Source organism: Nicotiana tomentosiformis, chromosome 5 (assembly GCF_000390325.3).
Source record: "Nicotiana tomentosiformis chromosome 5, ASM39032v3, whole genome shotgun sequence".
Classification (NCBI taxonomy): Eukaryota; Viridiplantae; Streptophyta; class Magnoliopsida; order Solanales; family Solanaceae; genus Nicotiana; species Nicotiana tomentosiformis.
Genome location: NC_090816.1, coordinates 4,229,327 through 4,255,453, shown reverse-complemented (window position 1 = coordinate 4,255,453; position 26,127 = coordinate 4,229,327). Strand labels below are relative to the sequence as shown.

At 35.3% G+C, this 26,127-nt stretch overlaps 3 protein-coding genes and 2 pseudogenes across 3 annotated transcripts in view; 3 read left to right on the top strand and 2 right to left on the bottom strand.

Moving 5' to 3' along the window:
- Positions 1 to 4,623, top strand: part of LOC138891855 (uncharacterized) — an 80,280-nt gene extending 75,657 nt beyond the window's left edge. The window contains exon 17 of the mRNA XM_070175538.1: positions 4,598 to 4,623. Within this exon, the coding sequence (XP_070031639.1) occupies positions 4,598 to 4,623 (26 nt within the window). The remainder of the gene's footprint in view (positions 1 to 4,597) is intronic.
- Positions 4,624 to 4,652: 29 nt separating this feature from the next.
- LOC104109299 (arogenate dehydrogenase 2, chloroplastic-like) lies at positions 4,653 to 5,514 on the bottom strand (annotated as a pseudogene).
- A 935-nt stretch (positions 5,515 to 6,449) lies between these two features.
- Positions 6,450 to 7,732, top strand: LOC138891854 (amino acid transporter AVT1I-like; annotated as a pseudogene).
- A 9,532-nt stretch (positions 7,733 to 17,264) lies between these two features.
- Positions 17,265 to 17,573, top strand: LOC138891853 (uncharacterized). The gene has a single exon (XM_070175537.1). It carries the CDS (start codon positions 17,265 to 17,267, stop codon positions 17,571 to 17,573), a length of 309 nt encoding a protein of 102 aa, XP_070031638.1.
- A 5,481-nt stretch (positions 17,574 to 23,054) lies between these two features.
- On the bottom strand, positions 23,055 to 24,813 carry LOC104109444 (molybdate transporter 1-like). Its single transcript, XM_009618778.2, has one exon. It carries the CDS (start codon positions 24,773 to 24,775, stop codon positions 23,378 to 23,380), a length of 1,398 nt encoding a protein of 465 aa, XP_009617073.2. The 5' UTR covers positions 24,776 to 24,813; the 3' UTR covers positions 23,055 to 23,377.
- Positions 24,814 to 26,127: the final 1,314 nt, after the last annotated feature.

The following is a 26,127-nucleotide window of genomic DNA, read 5'->3' as shown; positions in this document are numbered from 1 at the left end:
TGATAAATTAGAATTTCTATTGAAATTGAAGGATTTAATTAATAGATGGGAATTGTTGCAATTGAAGGATTTTTATTATTTCTGCTCATTGAATAAAATTATTATTAACTATGTGAATCATGCTGATTTGAATAATTATAATTTATTTCATTTATTATTATTGACCCTTAGTGAGTGTCAAAGTCAGTCATCGCATCTCTACCACTTCGAGATTAGACTTGATACTTACTGGGTACACGTTGTTTACGTACTCATGCTACACTTGCTGCACTTTTTGTGCAGGCTCTGAGACAGATACTAGTGGAGGACTTATCATCGCACATCCTCGTTATCCATCGCACATCGCACAGCCCGCGGGCGAATTTTTAATTAATTTCGGATCTTTTCTTTAAAATGTAATATTTTCTTATAGAATTGATTCCTATAATATTTAGTGATTGTATCGAATTATTTTGGCTAGATTCGAGCCAGACGGAGTTGGATAATCGTGGAAAAGGCCTTATAGTGGATTAAATTGGACCAAGACGAGGTAAGTCTCTTGTCTAATCTTGTGAGGGGGAAATTACCTCATAGGTGATTAAGATTAAATAATTATTGCTAATTGTGGGGGCTACGTACACACGAGGTGACGAGAGTCCGTGCGTAGCTACTATTAATGCTAAAGTCCGGGTAGTTTAGGACTCAAAGCATGTATTACTTGTGTAAATAGTATTCTTTGATTAATTAATATTAATTGATATATATGAATATATATATATATATATATATATTAATCAATATTAATTGATATATATGAATATATATATATTGTGAATTGTTTGATAAAGATATTAAAGGATGAAAATCTCATAGGCTTGATTTCTATTTAAATCAATTAATTGTTAAAAGAAATTGTTCTCCTCCCAAATTTATCTTATAATAAACATGCTGTCCTTCTGGAGGCACATAAGAAAATGTCCTCCTTTCTTGTGGAGCGGGCCGAACGCCTCGGCAAGATAGATGCATCTATGGATTGCGACGCACGTCACTCGGCAGTGTACACAACACTCTGGATCGGGCCGTACGTCCTCGGCAGAAATCGTGCTTAATAATAATAATAATTATACGATGCATTAATAATTTATTTCAGCTTGTAAAGCTAATTAGTAAATTAGAAAATCTTTGGAATTTAATGAATTATTATTCTTGCTTGTTAAGAAATTAATTGTTACTCCTGTAAATGAGATTTAATTGATAAATTTGAAATTTATCTGAATTAAAGGAATTTAATTAATATATTGAAATTGATACATTTGAAGGAATTTGATTATTTCCGCTGATTAAATAAATTCTGTAAATCATATTAATTTAAATATCCTAGTTTTATTTCAATTGTTATTGACCTATAGTAAGTGTCAAAGTCGGCCATCTCGTCTCTACCATTTTGAGATTAGGCTTGATACTTACTGGGTACACATTGTTTACGTACTCATACTACACTTGCTGCACTTTTCGTGCAGGATCTGAGACAGGTACTAGTGGAGGACCTATCATCACATACCCACGTCATCCAGAGGCATAGTGGTGAGCTGCCTTTCTGATGTCGTTCTGCAGCTACCAGTGTCTCTTCTGATATTTATATTCTGTCTATTTTATTTCAGACAGTATTTGGAGTTTTGTATAATCTACTAGATGCTCATTCACTTGTGACACCGGGTCTTGGCATACACATTGGTAGAAGTTGGTATTTTATTATTTTTTGGAATAAAAGTTTAATCAATGTATGCTTATTTATTAGTTGGCTTGCCTAGCTGTAGTGTTGGGCGCCATCACGACCTACATATGAAATTGAGTCGTGACACGGACGGTATTTGGAGTTTTGTATAATCTACTAGATGCTCATACACTTGTGATACCAGGTCTTGGCACACACATTGGTCTAATTTGGTGTCTTATTATTTTTCTTGAATTTAAATTTTATCGATATATATTTTATTTATTAGTTGGCTTGCCTAGCTATAGTGTTGGGCGTCATCACGACCTATAAGTGAAATTGGATCGTGACAACTATAATAGGAAGTTGGATATTAAAGAGGTTCTGTTGCTTTTCCTTTCTAAACACACATATATCCATCATGTTTTCAATTACATATCATCTACTAATTTTTGTGTAGAAGTTACAAAATTTAATGATATTTAAATATGGATCCGTTACAAGAATAAAAACAAAAACAACTTTGATGACACCAGTAAAAATAATAAACCTAATGTTGGGGTTGCATGGTTGACATTTTATGCCGCTTTGACTTAATTAAGTGCAAGATTCTAATCTATTAATAACAACTTATTTGGATGGTTGTTATATATCGTTTCATAACATATTATCTAGTATTGTATTATATTGTACTATATCGTTTTGATGTATACAATTTTTGGATAGACTGTATTATTTGTCGTCGTTTCATGATATCATGCACCAACAATATGAAAAATAAACTTTAAATATTATAAAGAAAAAGTACGGTACTACGTAATATTTATTATATAAAAATGTAGGATAAAGGATACAATAGAATTTTTTAATAATAAAAAGAGCAAGATAAGAGGGAAAAAATAAGGAAACAACGCGACCACACCAAATCGGTCGTTCCATAAAGTGGCACTTTTCGTCGTTACGTAACGGCGGATTTAACGATACGATACAATAAAATTTAAGTAACAATCAAAACAAACATTATATTTGGAGTAACAATACGATAGAATACAACATGTAACAACCATCCAAACAAGTTCTAAGTAAAAAAACTATCGCTTTATGTAAAAGTAAGTATAGTTGCTAATTTTGTACCAAAACTAATATCTTATCTAGCTCTCATAGATAATAATATATGTGTGATTTTCCATTTAGATTGAAGTGTGGTAATTCTCAGATTAATGCACTTATTTTGCATGGTAAATTTTAAATGGTGCTCTACTAGCTTTTTAACATTGAGTATGTACTTTTATTTGATATTAATATTTCAAAATGCAGTATATAACGCTTGTACACCAAAAGTAAGTGAGGTGTTGGAAGAAAAATAGTATAGTTAATTTTCCTAATTTTGATAAAACACAAAGCATGCATATATATATATATATATATATATATATAACACAAAGCATGCATATATATATATATATATATATATATATATATATATATATATTCTAGATCAAGTGTGTAAACTAGCATTTGTATGTTCTGTAAAACTAAGAAATAAGGAGCCAAGTAGTGGCCGAACCTCCTTCCTTAATTAGAACATGCTTCAATGGAATAAATACATTATCAGGTTAATGTTTATTATTTTGAAGAAATAAATTCAATTTATGTGACAATATTACTATTTTGGGAGTCTATAAAGTGGTTCTTTGACCATATTTTTTAAAATATTTTATTAATATTTTTAATTATAAATTGTAATTACTTATAATACTTTTTATGTAGATTCCAACTATGTAAATTTTATTTTAAGAAACTTGAAGAATTTATATCTAATTTACGGTCAAATTTAAGAACTTTGATTTTCATACGATCGTGTCACACAAAGTGAAACGTAAGAGGTAATAATTACTTAATTTCTTGTTATATGAATATTTTTAATTTCGTTTACTACATAATGAAAAGTAAAAAGTGCAACTTTTGGGTTCTTGTTATATGAATATTTATGTATCATCATACATCTTCAGCTTGGATAAAAAATTCGACACAATCACATCATTACAACTGAACTTGCACTTTTTCCTTTTAGTGTTGCTTTATACTTTATACACATGTTTTAACAAATATATGTAAATTTTAAAAAGTATTTATTTATTTATTGACACGGGATGCACGAGTGATGTACGTGATGCACGTGCAGTGCACAAAGAAGCTAATTTTGTTAAATTTACTTAAAACCTCTTATTAAGGTTTACTTAGGCTACAAGTTTTGTTGATCTGCTCCTATCTCACTATACATAAAGATAATGCATCCAACTGTAATTAACAGCTTGCCCCAATCCCCTTTTCCTTTTCTTGTCAACACATTCTACTCTTGTGCTTTATACTAAGCACCATTACTTATGGATCAATAGCAATAATGGGGTACTTAATGTACAAACAAAATCTGATGTCGCAAGTAACCCTAAATCTCCCCACAAGAAAAGTGAGTTCGAAGATTGCAATATACACGACTCTAATTAGTCTAGTAATCAAGTACGCTCTTATTGTCTCATCAATCGTCACGGCAATTGAAGATACATTTCCTTGCTGCAAGAGTCAACCTGTGAGCTGCTTCGTCAGAACAATTTTGGTCATTAGCACGGCTATTATTGCATTAGTCGCTCCCTTTTTCGAATATGTCACGACATTTATAGGCGCATTTACGGGCATTAGTCTGTCTATATTATTCCCATGCGTCTGTTACCTGAAGATTAGGAAGCCCTACTCAAGGAGTTTTGGGTTATTATGTTGCCATATATGGAACTTATGTTTCATTGAAAAATATCATATGTCATGTCCACAAAAAATGATGTATGATTTGCAGGTTACACAACCTGAAAATTTCACATCTCTGTGTGATCATAAAAAAATTTGTAGGCTACAAAGATCCATTTATAGACTAAAGCAAGATTCTCGAAGTTGGAATATTCGCTTTAACAAAACAATTGAAAAGTTCAATTTTGTTAGATACGAAGAAGAACCCTGTGTGTACAAAAGGTAGTGTTACAAAAAGCGTGTTACGAACACACCTATATGCAATCGTTCAAATAGACCATGGTAAAGGTCCAAGCTATCACTGGTTGTATTCTCCACCAATTACAGTAATTATATAAGGTCCCATAGCCTTTAGTATTGATAGGAGTTGTCTCCGACTCCAACTTTTCCAATACCCTCCCCACTGTATGTGTGACAAACTATGAATGCACAACATGCCTGTCATGTTCAACACACAACATTGGAACAATTCGACACCCTTCTCTCTCAAATATATCAAGAAACATATGGACCCTTGCTTTTCTTGAATTGCCTTCGCCAACACGGACTATATCAATTACATAGGGTAAGTCTTTCCAACATGTTTGCCACTTTTAGGTCCAAACATGGGATGAGTACAGAGGATATCAAAACGGCTCGGCAGGACTTGAAGCAAAAGGTTCTTGGGGAATTCCTTAACGGATAAAACGTCAACAAATAGTGTGCTGCTCTTAAGTATTTGAAATGACAGTGATCTTAGGACATGATCAAGTAGAAATAATAGAAGTACAAAGTATAACAATATCAGGGTCAAAAAGGTCATGTGAATTTTGAAAAATGAAAACACCCAGAGAATCTTCAATGTGTGAGTAAGCAAATACACAGTGGCCTTGACGAATAAAAGTTTTAGCAAGAAACTGACCAAAGTTTCATAAGCTAACTATGGCAATTTCGAGTCTCGTGTAATCAAATGGTTGTACAGCGTCAACGATAGTGATGTTAAGGCAGCGGTACAGATGGCGGTGGCATTGGTAGCTGAATTAGGATGGTGAAGAGAGAAAGGAGTGTCGGCAGGCATTAGGAAAGCGAGTAAGAAGAAACATATTGGAACATTGTCGGCAGGCATAAGGAGTGTCGGCTTGGATTGAAAAGACGACCTCAAATGCAACATTGTTTTTCCCACATTCTGCCTGAAAGTAATAACAATTGTCGTCCAATATATCCTTACTCCTAGTTGACTGGCAGGTACACAACAAGCCATGCGCTGCAAATTAGACAACACGTCATGTGCTGCAAATTAACTTGCTGATGTGAGGAGCACACGTGTGAAATTAAACTTTTACTTCTCCTCACCAATGTGTTTAGGTGTTGGAATACTATCGATATCCTATGCACTTTCAGAAGAATGATGGTATAGTTTGATAATACGTGATGCACGAGTGACGCAGGAGATGCATGTGTGATGCACGTGTGATGCACGTGCTTTGCACACATAATCTAATTTTATTAAATTTACTTAAAATTTATTATTAAGGTTTATCTAGGCTACAGGTTTTATTGAGCTACTCCTATCTCACAACATATAAAGATAATTCATCCAACTTTAATTAACAGTTTCCTACAATCCCCTTTTCCTTTTATTGTCAACAGATTTTACTCTTGTGCTTTATACTAAAAATCATCACTTATGGATCAATGGCTAGTTTGTGTGTGTGAATCTTAAAGTAAGTGAGGTTGAAAATAATATAGCTAGTTTTTCCAAGCACAGTATATACCCCAAAAGTAAGTAAGGACGCAGACAAAAGAATATAGCTAGTTTTGCCTATATAAACAATAGGATCGGTTTGGCACTCAAATTTGTACTCCATTCTTCCTTCCTATTGTTAACGTTGTGTGTGAAATATCTACAGACAAGACTTCTTCTATTGTCTAGAGAGAATTGAGAGTAATATCAAATATAACAACTAACGCAAATATGGAGATTGAGAGTCAAAATCAACACCCGCAACCTCTGGAGACTAATGGTGGAACATCTTTCTTCAGAACATGCTTCAACGACATAAATGCATTATCAGGTTAATGCCATCATTTTTAAGAAATAAGTAGTACTTGGTTTTTTTTTTATGAATATTTGGAATTTGTTTTTACTATGATTTTTCTTTTTCCCTTTTGATAATGTTGTCTGTGTATTAGACGGAAACTCTTTTTTTTCTTTCTTTCTTTCATATGTGTTGGACTGCCATCAATTCCCTATGAACTCTCGCATGGAGGATGGTTGATTTTAATAGTTCTTTTCTCGGTAGCAACCGTATGTTGTTATACGGAATTTCTGTTACAAAAGTGCATGAATGCTGCTCCAACACTAATCAAGACGTATCCGGACATTGGCCAATTAGCCTTTGAGAAAAAAGGGAGAGTGATAATATCAATATCTATGTATCTTGAACTAAACCTAATTGCAATTGAATTCTTCATATCAGAGGGTGATAACTTGCATAAACTATTTTCACATTTTGCTGCTGCGGACATGCCGTTTTTCCAACATTGTGCAATTCAATGAGGGACAAGAGTTAATTTCCTAAAGTAAAGATATATCTGCGCGCGGACAGTTTTCCAACAATATATTAATATTCTGGCCATGCAGTTTACCTATGCTTCTACCAGATTATTTAGGAAAATTTTCAACTTAATAATGTAGTTGTGCTAACCCCTTTTCTTTTTCATGAACAGGTTCTACTCTTGTGCTTTATGCTACGCACCATCGCTTATGGATCAATGGCAATAATGGTCTACTCAATGTATGGAGAAAATTTAAAGTCTCAAGTAACCCTAAATCTCCCCATCGGAAAAGCTAGTGCGAAAATTGCAATCTATACGACAGTGATTAGTCCAATAACAAAGTATGCATTGATTGTCTCACTGATCGCAACAGAAATCGAAGATATACTACCTTGCAAGAGTCGACGTATGAGCTACTTTGTCCGAACTATTTTAGTCATTACCACAGTCGTTGTTGCATTAGTTGTTTCATTATTTCAATATGTAATGTCATTTGTAGGCGCATTTCCGGGAATTAATCTATCTATATTGTTCCCGTGCGTCTACTACCTCAAGATTATGAAGCCTTACTCAAGGGGTTTTGGGGTAGAAGTCATATTTATCGGGGTGATTTTAGTTTTAGGGTGCTCTGTAGCCATCTACGGAACTTTAGTTCCATTGAAGAACATTATGTGTCATGTAAATGTCCACCAAAAATGAAGTTCATGTTGTTAACTTCAAATAAATTTATCTTTTATTATTGCCTCGGCTCTTTCAAGTGTTGATTTTTCATATTGTGTTTAGCCAGATATTTTCTTTTTCCTGCTTGCCAAGTGCAGAACAGGCCCTTTCTGTGACAAAAATAAAAGAAGTTTAACCTCTTCAAAATTGTCTGCTTGGATTGAAAAGACGACCTCAAACGCAACATTGTTTTTCCCACATTCTGCCTAAATGTAATAACAATGGTTTATCGTCATACCATTTTTGTCGTCCAATATATCCTTACTCCTAGCTTACTGGCAGGTACACAACAAGCCATGCGCTGCAAATTAGACAACACGTCATGTGCTGCAAATTAACTTGTTGATGTGAGGAGCACACGTGTGAAATTAAAATTTTACTGCTCCTCACCAATGTGTGTAGGTGTTGGAATACTATCGATATCCTATGCACTTTCAGAAGAATGATGGTATAGTTTGATAATACGTGATGCACGAGTGACGCAGGAGATGCACATGTGATGCACGGGATGCACGTGTGATGTACGGGATGCACGTGCGATGTACACAAAAGCTAATTTTATTAAATTTACTTAAAATCTCTTATTAAGGTTTATCTAGGCTACAAGTTTTGTTGAGCCGCTCCTATCTCACTACATATAAAGATAATTCATCCAACTTTAATTAACACTTTGCTACAATCCCCTTTTCCTTTTCTTGTCAACAGACTTTACTCTTGTGCCTTATACTAAGCACAATCACTTATGGATCAATGGCTAGTTTGTGTGCGTGAATCTTAAAGTAAGTGAGGTTTAAAATAATATAGCTAGTTTTTCCAAACACAATATATACCCCAAAAGTAAGTAAGGACGTAGGCAAAAGAATATAGTTAGTTTTGCCTATATAAACAATATGATCGGTTTGGCACTTAAATCTGTGCTCCTTTCTTCCTTCCTATTGTTAACGTTGTGTGTGAAATATCTACAGACAAGACTCCTTCTATTGTCCAGAGAGAATTGAGAGTAATATCAAGTATAAAAATGTCACGACCAAAAATCCATTAAAGGTCGTGATGGCGCCGAACACCATTGTCAGGCAAGCCAACACTAATTAATCAATTAGATCCTTCAATTTAACTAGTAACAAATGAACTTTAAAGAATAATATTAACGTTCTTCCAATTTAAAAACTGAATATTCCATAATCATCTCAGAACCCGGTGTCACAAGTGCATGAGCATTTATTAGGGAACAAAATAAAATACAATAACTGTCTGGAATACAAATTTGGACAGAAAAGAAAAAAATACAAATACTCTGAAGGAGACTCTGCTGGCTGCGGATCGTCTCACAAGATGCAGCTCACCTAAGTCCCCGTATCAACCACGCTGCTACGCTCACAAGGCCACTAGCTATACATGTACATGTACAACATAATGTACAGCAAGTGTAGTATGTGTACGAAAATAACGCGTACCCAGTAAGTATCCCGTTTAACCTCGAACAAGTAGTGACGAGAGGTCGACTTCGACACTTACTAGTGGTCCAATAATATTACATACAGCAAAGAAGTGAATAAATATCAAACCGAGTAAATGTATGAAATAAACATGTATAAAATATGTGGTATAATTCCTCTCTTTACAATTTTTACTCAAACTCTCAACTAGCAAGTTCCCTCTGTAACCGGAGCATATATATAGAGATAGTGGATCTCATCAAAGAGATTATCATAAATCAAATCAGGGAAAAACCTCAGATACACTGCCCTCTTTCCAAATATTACGCACGTTTTCATGAGGATAATATATATAGAAAAATGCAGAGGCGTACGACCCGATCCAACAAAAAAAAGTAAACTGTACAACGACGCGAACCATAGATGCATCTATTAACCTGCCGAGGCGAACGACCTGCTCCCATGAGAGTGTGGTACATAAATCCTGCCGAGGCGTACTGCCCGATCCCATAAGAGTAGTAGGAAATACCCCGCTCGCGAATCATACGTGCGACGCGGTCAAACATAAATTTAAGGAATCACCCCGCTCGCGGATCATACTTGTGACGCGGTCAAATATAAATTTAACATTAAAATCATATCTCTTTCTTGGTTCTTTTTAAAATACAGGAAATATAGCTTGTAGCTTTTTAAGTAAATTACCCCGCTTGCGAAACATACATGCGACGCGGTTACACATAGATTTCTTAAGTTATTATGGTGTTCCTCAATTCTTTTCAAAAATACGAAGTTCAAATGAAAACCTTTAAGTTCCCAACTTTTCCTCAATTTCAACTCCATTTGAAACATTTAATAAGCTAACTCAATCTCGCTTCCTTTCAAGACAACCATAAACATAAATTCAACAACAATAGCAACAAGGCATGATGTAAACCTAAAACTACCCAGACATAGGCATAGTTAGTAGCTACGTATGGACTTTCGTCACCTTGTGCGTACATAGCCCCCACAAATAGAAGCACATAATAATTTAGTTCACCTATGGGGTTAATTCCCTCTTACAAGGTTAGAAAGGAGACTTACCTCGCTCCGACGTTCCATAACCGGCTCCAACGCCACTCTATCACCTCAAACCGATGCCCAACGCTCCAAAACTAGACAAACAATGTGCAAAACCAATGAAAATATGCACTAATACTAATAACAATTCAATTTACTACAATTTTCAACTCCGCTCAGATTCCAAACGTTTTCAAAGATAAACATTACCCATAGCATTATGAACTCAAATATATAATTTGTTCACAATTTCTTACCCAAATTCGTGGTCAAATTCCAAAAATACCAATTTCTAGATTTTCTTCAAAATTCTAAATTTCTACAAATTTTCATGTCTAGATCCTTATATAAACCATGTATTTAACTTGAAATAGGTGGGAATCACTTACCTTGACATAGATGATGAATATGGAGCTCCAAAATCGCTCCAACACCGACTCCCATGGAGGAAATGAAGTGCAAATGAGCCAAAACCTCGATTTTAAAAGAACACTGCCTAGGTCTTTCCCCTTCGTGATCGCTGAAATCCACTCGCGATCGCGAAGGCCAATCAACAGCTGCCTAAAAGCTTCTCTTTCGTGAACGCAATGCCCAGAACGCGATCATACTGCTCAGCCCCTTCATCTTTCGCGATCGCATAGAACAACCTTTACCAAGTGGGCCAGCCCAATTAACACAGCGCGTTCGCGATAGCCCCAACGTGAAGAACCTCCAGCTCGACACTATGCAAACGCGAACTATTATACACGATCGCGTAGAGTGAAAATCCCACCAGTCCACTTAACCCTTCGCGATCGTGGCCCTTTTTTTGCGATCGTGGAAGAGGAAACCAGATACCCAGAAACCAGGAATTCCTCAAAGTCCAATATCCGTCCGAACTCGATCCGAGACACACCCGAGGCCCTCGGGACCTCAACCAATTATACCAACACGTCCCAAAACACATTACAAACTTAGTCGAGCCTTCAAATCACATCTAATAAAATCGAAATAAGGGCTCGCAACTCAACTCAAGCTTTATGAACTTTAAAATTTCAAACTTCTACATTTGATGCCGAAACCTATCAAATCACGTCCGAATGACCTCAAATTTTGCATACAAGTCACATTTGACATTACAGACCTACTCGAACATCCGGAATGTGAATATAACCCCGATATCAAAAGGTCCACTCCCGGTCAAACTTCTCAAAAACCTTCAAATTTCTAACTTTAGCCAAATGACTCTAAAATAACCTACGAACCCCGAATCCACTTCCGGACGCGCTCCCGATACCAGAATCATCATACAGATCTATTTCCAGATACGGAATCCCAAACGAACATCGATAACATAAAATTCACCTCCACCCCAAATTCATAAAATTCTTCTAAAGTGCTAACTTCTACAATAGGCGCTGAAACGCTCCCGGGTCATCCAAACCCCGATCCGAACATACGCCTAAGTCCTAACTCATCATACGAACCTGTTGGAACCTTCAAATCCAGATTCCAAGGTTGTTTACTCAAAATCAACCCTTAGTCAGGTTCTTCCAACTTTAAGCTTCCGAAATGAGAATTTTCTTCCAAATCATCTTTGAACTTCCCGAATTACAATTCCGACCACGCGTACAAACCATAATACCATAAGTGAAGCTGCACATTGCCTCAAACCGCCGAATGACGTGCTAGAGCTCAAAACGACCGGTCGGGTTGTTACATTCTCACCCACTTAAATATACGTTCGTCTTCAAAAGTGCTAAGAACTGCTTTGGAGTTGTCTGAAATAATTTCTTAACACCTCGTGCACCTACCCGTGCTACCATAACTCAGTTGAGCACACTAGCTCGAGTAAATCTGCAGATTCCCCTTTTTGCTTTGTCAAATTAGCCTTAGAGCCAAATTCCAACATCCAAAATCTTCTGCGAGGCCTGTTTCCAATGTATGATTCCCGTATCAATCACCACACGATGTACCAAAACATGACTGCATACCTTTGCTGAATTCACACCATGCACCGCATAATTCACATGACCATAATAACATCCTCTGATAATAATAGCCAAAATTCCATGAACCTGATGCTCACCATGCACCTCATGATATATATAAGTCTGGTTCTAACTTTTGTAATGTTGCCACTGCGGAAACGATGCATAGAAATTTACAACCAACTGCGGAGTCAAGGAAAGAATTGAAATTGACATCATACTTGGAAATTAAAATTGTCCAATTCAAAAGGAAAATTTGCATTGACAGAAGATATCCAAATCTACCTTATAGAGCAAATCAGCAACTGTCAAGAGATCTAAAAGAAGATATTAGTCCAAGATTCAAGGAAGCATCAGAAAACGGCTACATGAAGATTGGAAGAATCTTCAAAATCCCTTGGGTTATGCAATAGCGAGAACAAGTTGAAAAGGCTATAAAAAGGAAGATTTATGGAGGAAGAAAAGTATGCAGCCTTCTATACAATTGTCTACCCAACTACAAGTTCTTTATTCTACTCTTAACAAGCATTGTAATTCACTTTTAGTAGATTTACTGTGTACACAAAAGAGTGAAGAGAGATAGAAAAATATTTGAGAGGAAGTGTATCCTTAGATGTTGTGTCATTCTTCGTTTCTCTGGTGAGCGAGTGAAAACCAAAGAGTCGTTGTTGGTGAGCGAGTAAAAACCAACCTTTTACGTTGTTGGTGAGCGAGTAAAAACCAACCTTGTAAACGTTGATGGTGAACGTTGAAAATCACACAAGTAGTACTCAACTCATATTACAAAGAGCTAAAGAGATAACCTCCTTGCAACCCAAGGGGACTGGAGTAGGATACCACATTGGTTCCGAACCAGTATAAAATTCCTGTGTCATTTACCTTACTGCGTTCATATTTTATTATAAGCAATTACTGTTTATTGAGATAAGTATTTGATTGAATCGAAGTACTAATAGTATTGTGCATGTTGTCTCCGTATTAGTGGACTAGGTCTGAGGAGTAGTCGACTTGAAATTTAAAAAGGCTACAATTCAACCCCCATTGTACTTTCACAAGTTATATAGAAATTAGTAATATAAAGATTATCTTTATCTTTTGTTGAACATTTAGTTTGATATATTACAAAATTAAATTAGTATACAAATGTGTTTACTTTTTAAACAAAATAAGAAGTCGTTTTTGCTATTATAAGAGTTAGGTTTGTTATTTTAGTGTTTTTAACTCATGTATTAAGTAATACTCGCATTTTAATTTCATATTCCATGTGCATAAATTAATATATAAATTCTTGCATAACTTATGGTTGTATTTTTATAAGTTAATATTAATTTTTATGTGGAGATCAAATCTCCTTATACCCTTGGCAGCCTTCCTATTGCTCTATCATTATTTGGTAATGAAAAACTATTAATATCGTATATAGTGTTCATTTCTTTTGCTCCTCTTTTGGCCTTTACATCTGGTTTCTTTTCAAATTAAATTTTCTTCACTTTGTTGCGTTTTTCTCAATTGTGTTGACTTCTTCTCTACTCTTTCTTTGTTTATTGCACATGTTTGTTGGTAAGGAAATTTGGCGGACATAAGTTAGTTCTCGTAATATTAATTTGGGCAGCTTCTTCTTAGATTTTAGGGATAATTAATATTTTAGACTTGCCTCCAAGTTTCTCTTCATCATACTGACGCCGCTTGTGGATCATAATATTACGCGTTTACCTCTCTTATTTTGATTTTTCATACAACGATTCTTTAATTTGGTGGAGATTATCCCTAAAATCTTTTCATGTCGCAACATAGTGGATTTTCTTGTGCTGCAATGGATACCTATTCGTGAAGATCTATTGCGTTGCACCAAATCCTATTGCAACCGCGATGGGATATCTTGCTCTAGCCATGAAAGGAGTGTCTTCTTTTTTTTCTTCCTATAATGGCGGGTCCAGGTCAATGGTGTTCGGGCCAATTTGAGAACATAAGTATGCAAAATGATGCTATCAAAATGACGATAAGTTATTGCTAAAAGTCTTATAGATATAACAATGCAACATTTCTTCCTCTTGAAATGAGTTTCATTATTGTTATTTTCTTCCATCTCCATCTTTGCTAGCTCGATCATATCACCTGAAACCAGCAAATTAACCACAGAATTAGGCAGTGACACAGAAGTGGATAGCTAGTTACTACTCCCTCCGGTCCATTTTAATTAATTTTTTGGCCTTTTCTTTTTGGTCCACAATAGTTGATATTTTTCAGATATAAAAACGAAATTAACTTCTTTTTTCTAAAGTTGTCATTGGAGTAAAGAGCTTATGAGTATTTGTTATATTTCCAATGAACAAATTAAGGTTAATATGATCAATTTTATTGTTAATTAATGTTAAAAGATAAAATTTATTAATATGTATGAAAACAGCTAAAAAATCAATTAAGGTGGATTGAAGGGTGCAGTTATCACACCCATTTTTTTGTAGGGAAAGGGAAAAAAGTAGTAGTTAGTAAATTTGGCGCACAAAGTACAAGGTAGGATGTCGGTACGTGAGATAGCTCACAATAACACAAGGAAAAATGAACGACTTACTTGAGAGAGCTTATAATAACACAAGGAAAAATGAACGACTTACTTGAGGGAGCTTGTAATAAAAAATATTAGTTAATGTCTCCAAATAGTACGGTGTTATTTGACTAGCATTATAATCGAACTCAAGATTTAAATTTTATAGGTTCAAGCAATCCCTCGCTTGTGACCAAAGTCAACCACAACTCGTATTCTATTAGGTTCACAGTTTATTGTACGTACAAATTAAGTAAATTTCTCTGACATATATACGAGTTTGGGCCAAAAGTAACTGAGTTCTGCCGTACTCATATTAAGGTGCATACTCCCTTGATTAGCTAGTGCGGTATTTTAAGAAATAGAGAGAATTTGGTGCATATCAAAGGTATCTTATCTTAACCCTACTATGATATTTTTACTACTATAAGAGTTTCGAGATATAGAAGTGTGTCATTTACTTCAAACAGACTAAAAAGAAAGAGCGTCATATAAAATGGAGTATTAAAAAAGGGATAAGACTTACTTGAACTTGCGTACAAGGATTACTAACATCACAATAAGCCTGAATAGTAATCAAAGCCTGATTATATAATAGCATGGCATAAGCAAAGCAAGGGCAACTCCTTCCCAATATGCTTCTGAATGTTGGGCAACATGCATCTATGGAGATTGTGTTTGTCATGCATTTTTTAACCTTTGCTTCATCAGTAGCACTGCATTGTGGCTGTGGCCGAGGGCGCGGGCGCGGGCAGGGGGTGGCAGACATGATGGCGACGGCCTCTGCTACCACTCTCTGCAGGTAAACTTTCCAACCAAATCTATATTCAAACACTAGCTAAATACTTTTATATGATGCAGAGAAAAGAAATAACTTACTTGGACACGCTTACATGGATTATTGACATCACAATAAGCCCGAAGAGTAATTAAAGCTTGATTATCCAAATCCTTGGCATAACGGTAACACTTACAGTTAGTACCAATTGTCCTCTTAAATAATGGGTAGCATTTATCTATAGAGGTTGTATTTGTCATACACTTCTTTATTTTTGATTTATCGTTGTTACTGCAATTAGGCAAGGTAGCGCGTGCCTGCGAATAGGTGGCGGTATTTTCTGCCGCCACTGTCTGATGACTGCAAAGTACAATTGCAGCCATCACGAACATGAAAATTACCCACCATCTACTCATACTCACGATCATATCTTATTCGTTCTCTCTCGAGCTAAAGTTTTTTGTGTTTTACGGAATAGCTAGTAGCTCTTCTATATATGTATATTGCATTGGAGCAGTATTACTATTTTAGAAGTAGTTTACAACAAGTGGATGAAAAAACAAAAAAAAAGTGACAACAAGTAGACATAATAATGTTGGGCCACCAACTTGCACCACTTCACGCCCAAAGCAGCACACTTAAGTTGGCCCAACTATTTATTTATACTTAGCCTTTTTTGTACTAGGTAGCCAGTCTTTCTCTAATATAGCATAGTAGTCATTCATTTAGTGGTTAGCCAACTTTACACTGTATAAGCAAGATATAAATAGAAGAGGCCACAATTGTTAATGTTTGGCCGGTCATTTTTCATTAATCTCTTCTCATTTGTTTTCTTTGATGAAGAACTTCCTAGAAAGCCCTAACCTCCATTAACGAGCTTCCCTTCTCTGGTTTATTTTCACTAGTTTCACATGGTATCAGAGTAGGGAATCCGTTAGATCTTGTTCATCTACGTCGAGCGGTGTTACCCTTGTTTGATTCCATCCATTTTTCATTAGGATTCTTCTTCGTCGGAATTTCGTGATTCTTTTGTGGTTTTTCGGTAAATACACTCTGTTTCTCTGCGATTAATTCAACTTTGCGGTGTAGATTTTACAGAATCTCTCTGGTGTTGATTGGAGGCTGAGATTTCTATTCTGTTGGAGCTAGGGTTTCCTTGATTTATCGCGGAGCTAGGGTTTCCTCATTTTTCATTGCTTCGCTGGAGCTTCTCTACTATATAAAGGCCTTACTTCTTCAGGTTGCGAAGAAGGCTGGTATTTTTCATTTCTCCTTTGCATGTGTTGGATTTTGATTTCAGTGTAAAGTGTTTGTTGGTGAGTTAATTGTTGTAATCATGACTGGTTCTACTTTTTCTTTCCCATACACTCCTGAGCCTACATCTCCTCTATTCCTTCTGTCGTCTGTTGTACCTGGTATGTCACTAGTCCCTGTGCCAATTTCGGGGAGTGGGTTTGGAGGTTGGAAACGCAATAAGATATTGTCGTTGTCTGCTAGGAATAAAATTGCATTTATTGATGGTTCGTGTCCAAAATCTGCTGCAACTTCTCCTGATTATAAACAATGGGACCGTTGTAATAATATGGTGATATCTTGGTTAACAAGATCATTATCACCAGATATAACTGAAAGTGTTCAATACTCTGAGACACCTGAAAGTATATAGCAGTAATTAAATAATAGGTATAGTAGTGTAAATGGGACCAAAGTTTTTGAGCTAAAAATGGCACTTGCCTCTACCTATCAAGGATCCCTTGATATTGCCTCATATTTCACCAAACGTAAGAGAATTTGGGATAAATTGGGAGTAATGCGCAACAGTCATGCAAATTCTTGCAATTGTGCTGCTAAAGAGGGTCTCCAGATGGAGAAAGAGGAGGATAAAGTCCATCAGTTCCTCATGGGATTTAATGAGGTTTATGTTGGTGTGAGAAGAAATCTGTTGATGATGCAACCTGTACCATCCCTTGATAATGTCTATAACATTCTTCTTCAAGATGAAAGGCAAAGACAAGTCAACCCACCTCCTTAATTTACCTCTGAAGTAGCCTCTTTCAATGTGAATTCACTTAATAAAACTACTCAACCCCAACTGAATATGCAATTCTGGAAGCCTGAACACTTAATTGATAAGTATTTCAAGCTTCATGACTTTCCTGCTAACTTCAAGTTTACTAAGGGTAGAAAGGCAGCTACTAATATGGTGACAGACTCTGATTTCTCTGCTTATGAGTCTTCCAATCAAACCTCTATTGCACATGTTGCTGAAAATGCTTCTGTGGTGCCTAGGATGACAAAGCAGCAATACTCTCAACTGCTCTCCTTATTGCAGCAATCTCATGTCTCTAATCCTACACCCCAACTCAATATCATGAGCTCTGCCAACTTTGCTGGTACTCTATTGCCTAAGAATGTAGTATACAGTTTTAACTCTACTTTGCTAAACCAATATGATTCCTTAACTTGGATAATTAACTTCGGTGCTTCTGACCATATGACTTCTAATAAAGAATATTTCATTAATATCACACATTTACCTATTCCTTTCCTAGTGTCTCTACCAAATGATTATAAAGTAAAAGTTACTTGCACAGGCTCTTTTGTTTTGACTGATTCTATAATTATTTTCAAAATATCCTTTATCTACCTTCCTTTAAGCAAAATCTCATCTCTATATACAAACTCACAGATCGGTTTGATTGTATAGTTTAGTTAACTAGACTTTCATGTTTCATACAAGGGCCTTTTCTGAAAAAGCCTCTAGATCTTGGTAAGCTGGACAGTGAATTGTACAAATTCGTGTGGGAAAGGCCCTCTCAACCTCAGGTTACTTTGTCAACTGACTACAGCAGCTTGTCATGTCTGTTTGTTTCTGATCATCTTCCTTCTACTGTAAATATTATTTCCCCCTCTTGTAATAAAGCTGCTATGAATAAAATGGACATTGTTTGGCATCACAGACTTGCACATGTTCCTTTTATTAAAATAAAAAGAATTTCTGAAATATCTTCTAATATTTCCTCTACACAGTCTTTTTCATGTACTATTTGTCCTATGTCTAAACAAACTAGATTACCATTTCCTAATAGTTCTATTCATAGTTCTAAGCCTTTCCAACTTGTTCACGTTGACACTTGAGGACCATATCACACTTCTACATATTCAGGCTCAAAATATTTCCTTATCATTATTGATGACTTTTCTAGATGCACTTGGACTCATTTGATGGGGTCCAAAAGTAATGCTTTTCCTCTCCTAAAAGCCTTTGTATTGATGTTTCAAACTCAATTTCATGTCACCATTCAAAGCATAAGGTCTAATAATGCACTAGAATTGGGGAATAGCAATGTTGTAGTTTCTTTCTTTTCTAAAAATGGCATCATTCACCAAACCAGTTGTCCCCACACACCTCAATAAAATGGTGCGGTGGAAAGAAAACATAGAACCCTCCTAGAAGTCTCCAGAGCTTTACTTTTCCAATCCAAAGTACCAATAAGATTTTGGGGAGATTATCTCCTCACAACCACATACATCATTAACAAACTTCCCTCTAGGTTACTATAAAATAAATCACCTTATGAGTTGTTATTTGGCAAGACACCTAGCTACTCACACTTGAGGACTTTTAGTTGCCTTTGTTTTGCCACTGTTCCAATTCCTCAAAGAGACAAACTGAAATGTAGACTTATCCCCTGTGTATTTCTTGGCTATCCTTTTGCAAAGAAAGGTTATAAGTTGTATAACCTTCAGTCAAATCAGTGTTTTGTCTCTAGAAATGTCATTTTTCATGAACAACTCTTCCCTTTCTCTTCAGATTTTTCCCTTCCAGTTGTGTCAAAGTCCCCATTGTCAGCCACTTCATCTTCTGTTCCAACCTATTGGTCTGAACCTATTCTTCCTCCTGCTTCTACCACCCATTCTACTCCTCTTTCAGCTTCTTTCCCTTCTGATGCTCCTTATTTCCTTTCTGATACTCCATCTTTCCCCAATGCTACTGACAACCACCCTTCACCTTCTGATGTTTCACCTTCTCCTAATCTTACTGATGTTTTCTTTGACTCTGACCCTTCTCTCTCTCCTCCTACCACTATCAGTCCTGCCACCTCTAATGCACCACTTAGAAAATCTGATAGAACACACACTCATCCCTCTTATGTCAAGGATTACATCTATAATTTACCTAGTTCTCTTTCCTGTTCTGATGTCCATCCTGTAGAGTTTGAGCCATATACTTATTCTCAGGCAGCCCCTATTCCAGCTTGGTAAGATGCTATGAGAGCCCCTATACTTAAGCTCTAGAGGCTAATAACGCTTGGGATATTGTTGAATTACCCCTAGGTAAGAAGCCTATTAGTTGCAAATGGGTCTATAAAATTAAATACAAAGCTACTGGAGAAGTAGAAAGATACAAGGCTAGGCTTGTTATTAGAGGGGACACACAGGTTGAGGGGGTGGATATCATGAGACATTTTCTCCTGTAGTGAAGATGTCTACTGTCAAATGTTTGATTGTTGTTGCTATTAAGAAAAATTGGTCTTTATTTCAACTTGATGTTAATAATACATTTCTTCATGGTGAGTTGGATGAGGAGGTCTATATGAAATTACCTCCTGGCCTTTCTGTTTCATCTCCTTCTTCTTCTGCCACTTTGGCTTGCAAGTTTAAAACGTCTTTTATGGGCTTAGACACGTTTCGAGGTAATGGTATGTCAAATTGTCTCAAGTCCTTTATTCTAAAGGTTTTTATCATTCACTCAATGATTACTCTCTCTTTATTAAAGGGTCTCCTTGTCATCTAGTAATCCTGGCTCTTTATGTTAATGATATCATCCTCACTAGTGATGATTTGCATGAGATTTTCGCTTTAAAACAATTTCTAGATTCTGAATTTAAGATCAAAGACTTAAGTTTTCTTCATTATCTTTTGGGTATTGAGGTCACTATATTACCTGATGGTGTTGTATTGAATCAGAAGAAGTTCACTTCTGATTTACTCAAAGACTATGATTGCTTGGATGTTCATTCTGTTGTTAGCCCATTGGAATTGAATCAGAAACTTAAAGCTGATGTTGGGGATCTTCTACCTAATCCTGAGAAATACAGAAGCCTTGTGGGGAAGTTATTGTTCTTGACTCACACCCGACCTGATATTTGCTTTAGTATTCAACATCTTAGCCAGTTTATGCAGGCTCCCCGACTTCCTCACATGATTGCTGCTCTTTATTGCTTAGGTATCTCAAGGGTACTCCTGACCTTGGCCTTTTTTACTCTCACTCTATTGATTTTTCTATCAAGGCTTACTCTGACAGTGATTGGGCAGCTTGCCCTGACACTCGCAAATTTATTTCTGGTTTTTGAATTTTCTTTGTTGATAACCTTGTTGACTGGAAGTCGAAGAAACAACCTGTGATTTCTCTTTCTTCCGCTAAAGCTGAGTATAGAGTTGTTAGTAAGGCTGTTGCTGAATTGGTTTGGCTATCCAGATTATTGCATGATTTTACTATTGATGTTTCCTTTCCTATCTCTGTCTTCTGTGACAATATGACAACTATTCATATTACAAAAAATTTCGTCTTCCATGAGCGCACTAAGCATATTGAAGTGGACTGTCACTTCATCCGTAGTAAATTGACTGAAGGTTTCATCCAACTGTCGAATGTTCCCACCTTTGATCAGCTGGCAGATGTATTCACCAAGCCACTATTTTCAAATTTTATGATTTTGAGTTCGAAATTCTATTAGTGTCTATTTGATTTATTAGATTTGAAATTTATTATTTATATTTGTTTATTGAATTTAAATATAAGGTTTAAATCAAAACTATTGAATTCAGGTAAACCTTAACTTATACACCAAATTTTCCCTTTGTACCGAGAGATTGTTGCACCTTAAAAATAGAAGGATAGTGATCTACACTCAACGAGCAATGGCGAATTCAGAAATAGGTACAAGAGGATTTAACGAAATCTAAGAATGTCATACGTAAAATTTTAAAATGTGATCTATAGCAACTTTTGAACCTCCTTAGCCTTTATAACACTGAACTCTTCCCTTACACCAAGGACTTTATATATATATATATATATATATATATATATATATATATATATATATATATATATAGGGGTGTCAATAGTTCGGTTCAGCCGGTTATTTTATAAAATTTGTACTATACCATTTTTTTGGTTATTCTATTATGTATAACCAAAATTAGACTTTTAGAAACCGTACCAATCATGTCAGTTTCTCTTCGGTATCGGTACGGTTCGGTTAATTTTCGATTTTTTTTCTTCTAAATGTCACTTAAAAGTCACTACTAGAAGCATAATGCAACAACATACGTACTTTTATATGACTTAGCAAAACTTTCTAGACATTTTTTCTATTTAAACGGTGATGAATTAAAAAAACATGAAAGATGGCTAGAGTATAGATCCATCAACTATTCTACAACAACGTAAAAGAAACTAAGTAAAGACAAAGAAAATATAAAATCACACGAGTGGAAAGATATTAAGTAAGTTAGGACTCAAGAATAAAGTCTAAAGAAGATTAAATATTCAAAAATATAAATTTAAATCATATGAAAGAAAAAATATTCAATATATTGTAGTTTGCTACTCATAATCGCTAGAATACCTTGTGTCTTGCTAGTGAATATGCTGAAAATAATTTAGTTTTAACAGTAGTATAATAGGTTTGGGAATAAGAATTTTGAGTTTAATTACTTGTTGGCTTGTAATCGTTTTCATAATTTCAAGGCCCAAGAAAAATGTTAATGCTTTATTATTTTTAAACTTAATATATAAATATATTTTTTTCATGTAAATTTATTCGGTACGGTTCGGTATTTCTTCGGTTTATTTTCATAAAATAAAAAATCTACCCTAATTATCGCTACGGTTATAGATTTATATAAAAACCTATAGTTTTATTAAAATAAACCTAAAAATTATTTCGGTGCGGTACGGTTCAGTCGGTTTAGTCGATTTTTAAATATCCATTGACACTCCTGCCATTTGACAAATATTATTTTGTACCGTTCTCTATTTTTTGTTGTCAAAGGTTGGAATTTACTTCTAATATTTCTTATTTTTTTAATGAGAATGTATGTAGATTTTGTAGAAGTAAAATTGAAATTAACTCACAGAAATAAAACTACTACAAGAAAGAGAGAAGGAATCATAGCTGATGTGTAGCTAGAATTCTGAGATTGCAAAAAATATTTGAGAATGGATAAAAGAAGAAATTAAATACTTTAATCATGTTTAGGGTTTTATTTTAGTCAATTAAATCTCATTCACTAATTTTTTAGTCATGTCAAGTGTCTCCAATCCAAATAGGAACATGGAGAAATGAAGGAAAATTAGTTAGTAAACCTAAATTCACTTTCATTCTCAATAATAGTGAATTTTTTTTTTTGCCAGTCAAATATAACTATTTGTCTATATTAGATTCATATTTAATTATGGTACAATCGAATAACCAAAAAACCAAATCGACAAAAGAATGAATCGAAAGAGAAAAACCAAACCAAACTAATTTTAGTTCGGAATAGACTTCATTTATTCCAAAACCAAAAAACAGAAAGCGAATAATGCAACACCAAATTGAAAACATACCATAAAAAATCAGTAATATTTTGAGACGATGGTCTCAACTTCCAATCCAAGCATACACAAACTTATTGAGTTACAAGAAGATACACAACACAAACTTGCAAAGTTGCTATGGGTTTCTACTGCATTAATATAGGTTGTCAGCGTCATACTTTTTGGGTGCGATCCTTCCCGGACCATACGTGAAAGCAGGATACTTTGTGTACCGAGCTTCCCTGCTATGAGTTTCTACTAAACCAAACTCCGGAACAAGAATAACCATCACCTATATTCCTCATCTTAAGAAACAAATGAACCACAATCCCACACAAAAATCCCAATGCAGCACTTGAGCCAACCAATGAAACTGCTGTGCAAAGAAGCATAACAAAAGACTCTTCCTTAGAATTCATGTCTCTTGAACACATAGCTAGTTCAATTCCAGCAAACAACAAAAGAACACCTAATACCCCAACAGGAAATTGGGTCAAAACCTTAACCATTGAACTCCCTAAAACCAACCCCAAAACCAATTTAGCCACACCAAGAAGTGCCACACACCCACCACTTCTACCACCAAATTTGTATTGCCCTGCTAGCCCACCTGCACCATGGCAACAAGGCATGGCACCAAACCAACACCCTATTAAGTTCATCAACCCGACCGTCACTGACACCGAGGTAGCAGTAATTTTCCTTTCTGGAAAGAGATCTGTCGACAGTTTACACACAGCTATAACAGAGTTTAATACAGATAAAGGGAGTTGAGGAATTGTACCCTTAATAAACCCTTGTTTCCAAGAATTTTTAGATATTTTCACAATTTCAATAGGTGATGGTCCAAACTTAAACCCTTTCACAGCTTTAGGCCCTCTTATAATAGCCAAAACAACACCTAATAAAAAGATCAAAAAAGCTGAAGGAAGAGAAAAAATTATTTTCTTTAACCTTTTCCTCCTATTATCATTACCTGTTTCACAAATGATTTCATGGTTCTCATTTTGATCTTCACCGGCCCCATTCACAATTATAATAAAAATAGCACAAATTAAAGCCAATAACAATCCATCCAACCCTAGCCAATCCCTCTCCCCACTTGACTTTTTCGACTTTGCAAAATCTTGAACATTTTTAATGTAATTAACAGCAGTCATAGCAAATGACAGTCCTTGTGCTAGTTGAATTCCCCTAACCACAGAAATAGGAATTAGCCTATAAACAAGTTGCATTAATCCAGTAACACCTAAAAGGAATAAAATCCCAGCAGTGCAAATTCCAGCAGCCATTACTTCCGGTATGCCGAAATCAGGATTACTAATTGCAACAGCTGCAATAGATTTCATAGGCTGGACTGGCATTGGTACACCATAAATAGCACCAGTGACAAAATTGTAAACACCAGTAAAAATTAATGTTGTACCAAGATTTAAGTCACTGGCTAGTGTTAAAGCCAAGACTATAGGTATATACGTGCCTAAATCCCCCATTGCACCATTTAGTTCAGCCCATTTTGATCTGAAAATCAAATTCTCCTTCAACTTTCCCATGAAATTTGCTGGAGTGCTGGCTGTGGATTGTCGATCTATTGACATTTCGGGGGCTTGAAAATGAGGATTTTCTTGAAGTGTGGACTCCATAATGATGAATATCTTGATACGCTAACACATGTACATATATATACAACAAAAGAAGAGGGCAGCAGTTGACCTACAATAAATAAGCCAAGTAAGGTCAGTTTTTAGGCGCTTAGAGGTCGTTTGACAGGGAACAAGTTATTCCGAGATTATAATAATGAGATTATAATACGAAAATTAAATAATAATGCGATTATTTAGTGAATATACTTTTATTGGAAGATGTTTGGTTCATTGGAGTAAAAATGAGATATATACGTAAACATGTGTTTGGCTTATATTATATAAGTTTTGATAAATTTTTATTTTCAATTTTAACCTTGAATTGTTTAAAAAACTTTGGGAGGAAAGACCTTAGAGAAGGGCATATTTGTCATTTTAGTATTTATCCCAGAATTAAGTACTACCGGGCTTATTATCTAACCCTCAATGTAGGATAGAATAATACCTAATTGTGCACGCGGGATAGACTAATTCCGTATCTAATCCCTTATCCCACATACCAAACGATTCCTCAAAGTCAGTCATAGCTTAGTGGTGAATAAAGTGGGTGGAGAATCATGAGGTTCAGTTTCAAATTTCAGTGGAAACAAAAATACTTGGTTATTTTTGTCTATTTATTTAAATCTTGATAGACAGAATTACTTGATTACGGATGTTAGTAGAAAGTAAATGGTACCTAATGAAAATAGTCAACGTACATACAAGTAGTCTGTCAAAAATATATAAGAAATTAATGTCTAACTTGGGAGTATCAAACGTCGTTTCAAAGTGATGAGAGGCCATTATATGATCCTAAAAGAATTAGAAGAACTGATGAGAGGTCGTCATGGAATGAAAGATATTTGCAGCTGAATGTGGAGAAGGCATTATTCTTGCTTGTAAGTACAAAAACTAACTTGTAGGAATTTTGTTTGATACCAAAGGAGAAACGCAACGAAAAAGAACAATTATTTTTTGGTTCCCAATGTAGACGTGCCATTATTCTGTGATTATTTATGGTGACTTTCTAAGGTTTTGGCAGAGTCAACTCTATGTTACGACCCGAAATTCTCTCCTTCGGACCGTGATAACGTCTAACATTTTAAATAATAGGCAAGCCAACGTTAGAATAATATTAACTAATTTTTAAACAATTTTTAAATTATTAATAATCAAGGAAACAAAAGCGGAAGCAAAGTTTGAAATATAGTAAAATAATTCATAAAAATAATGGTGTCTAAATACCATCTCAGAATTGGTGTCACAAGTGCACGAGCTTCTAGAATAAATACAAATAAAGGTCTGAATAAAATAAAACTGTCTGAAAATAAACACACAGCGAAAGTAAAATAGATGGGGACTTCAGAACTGCG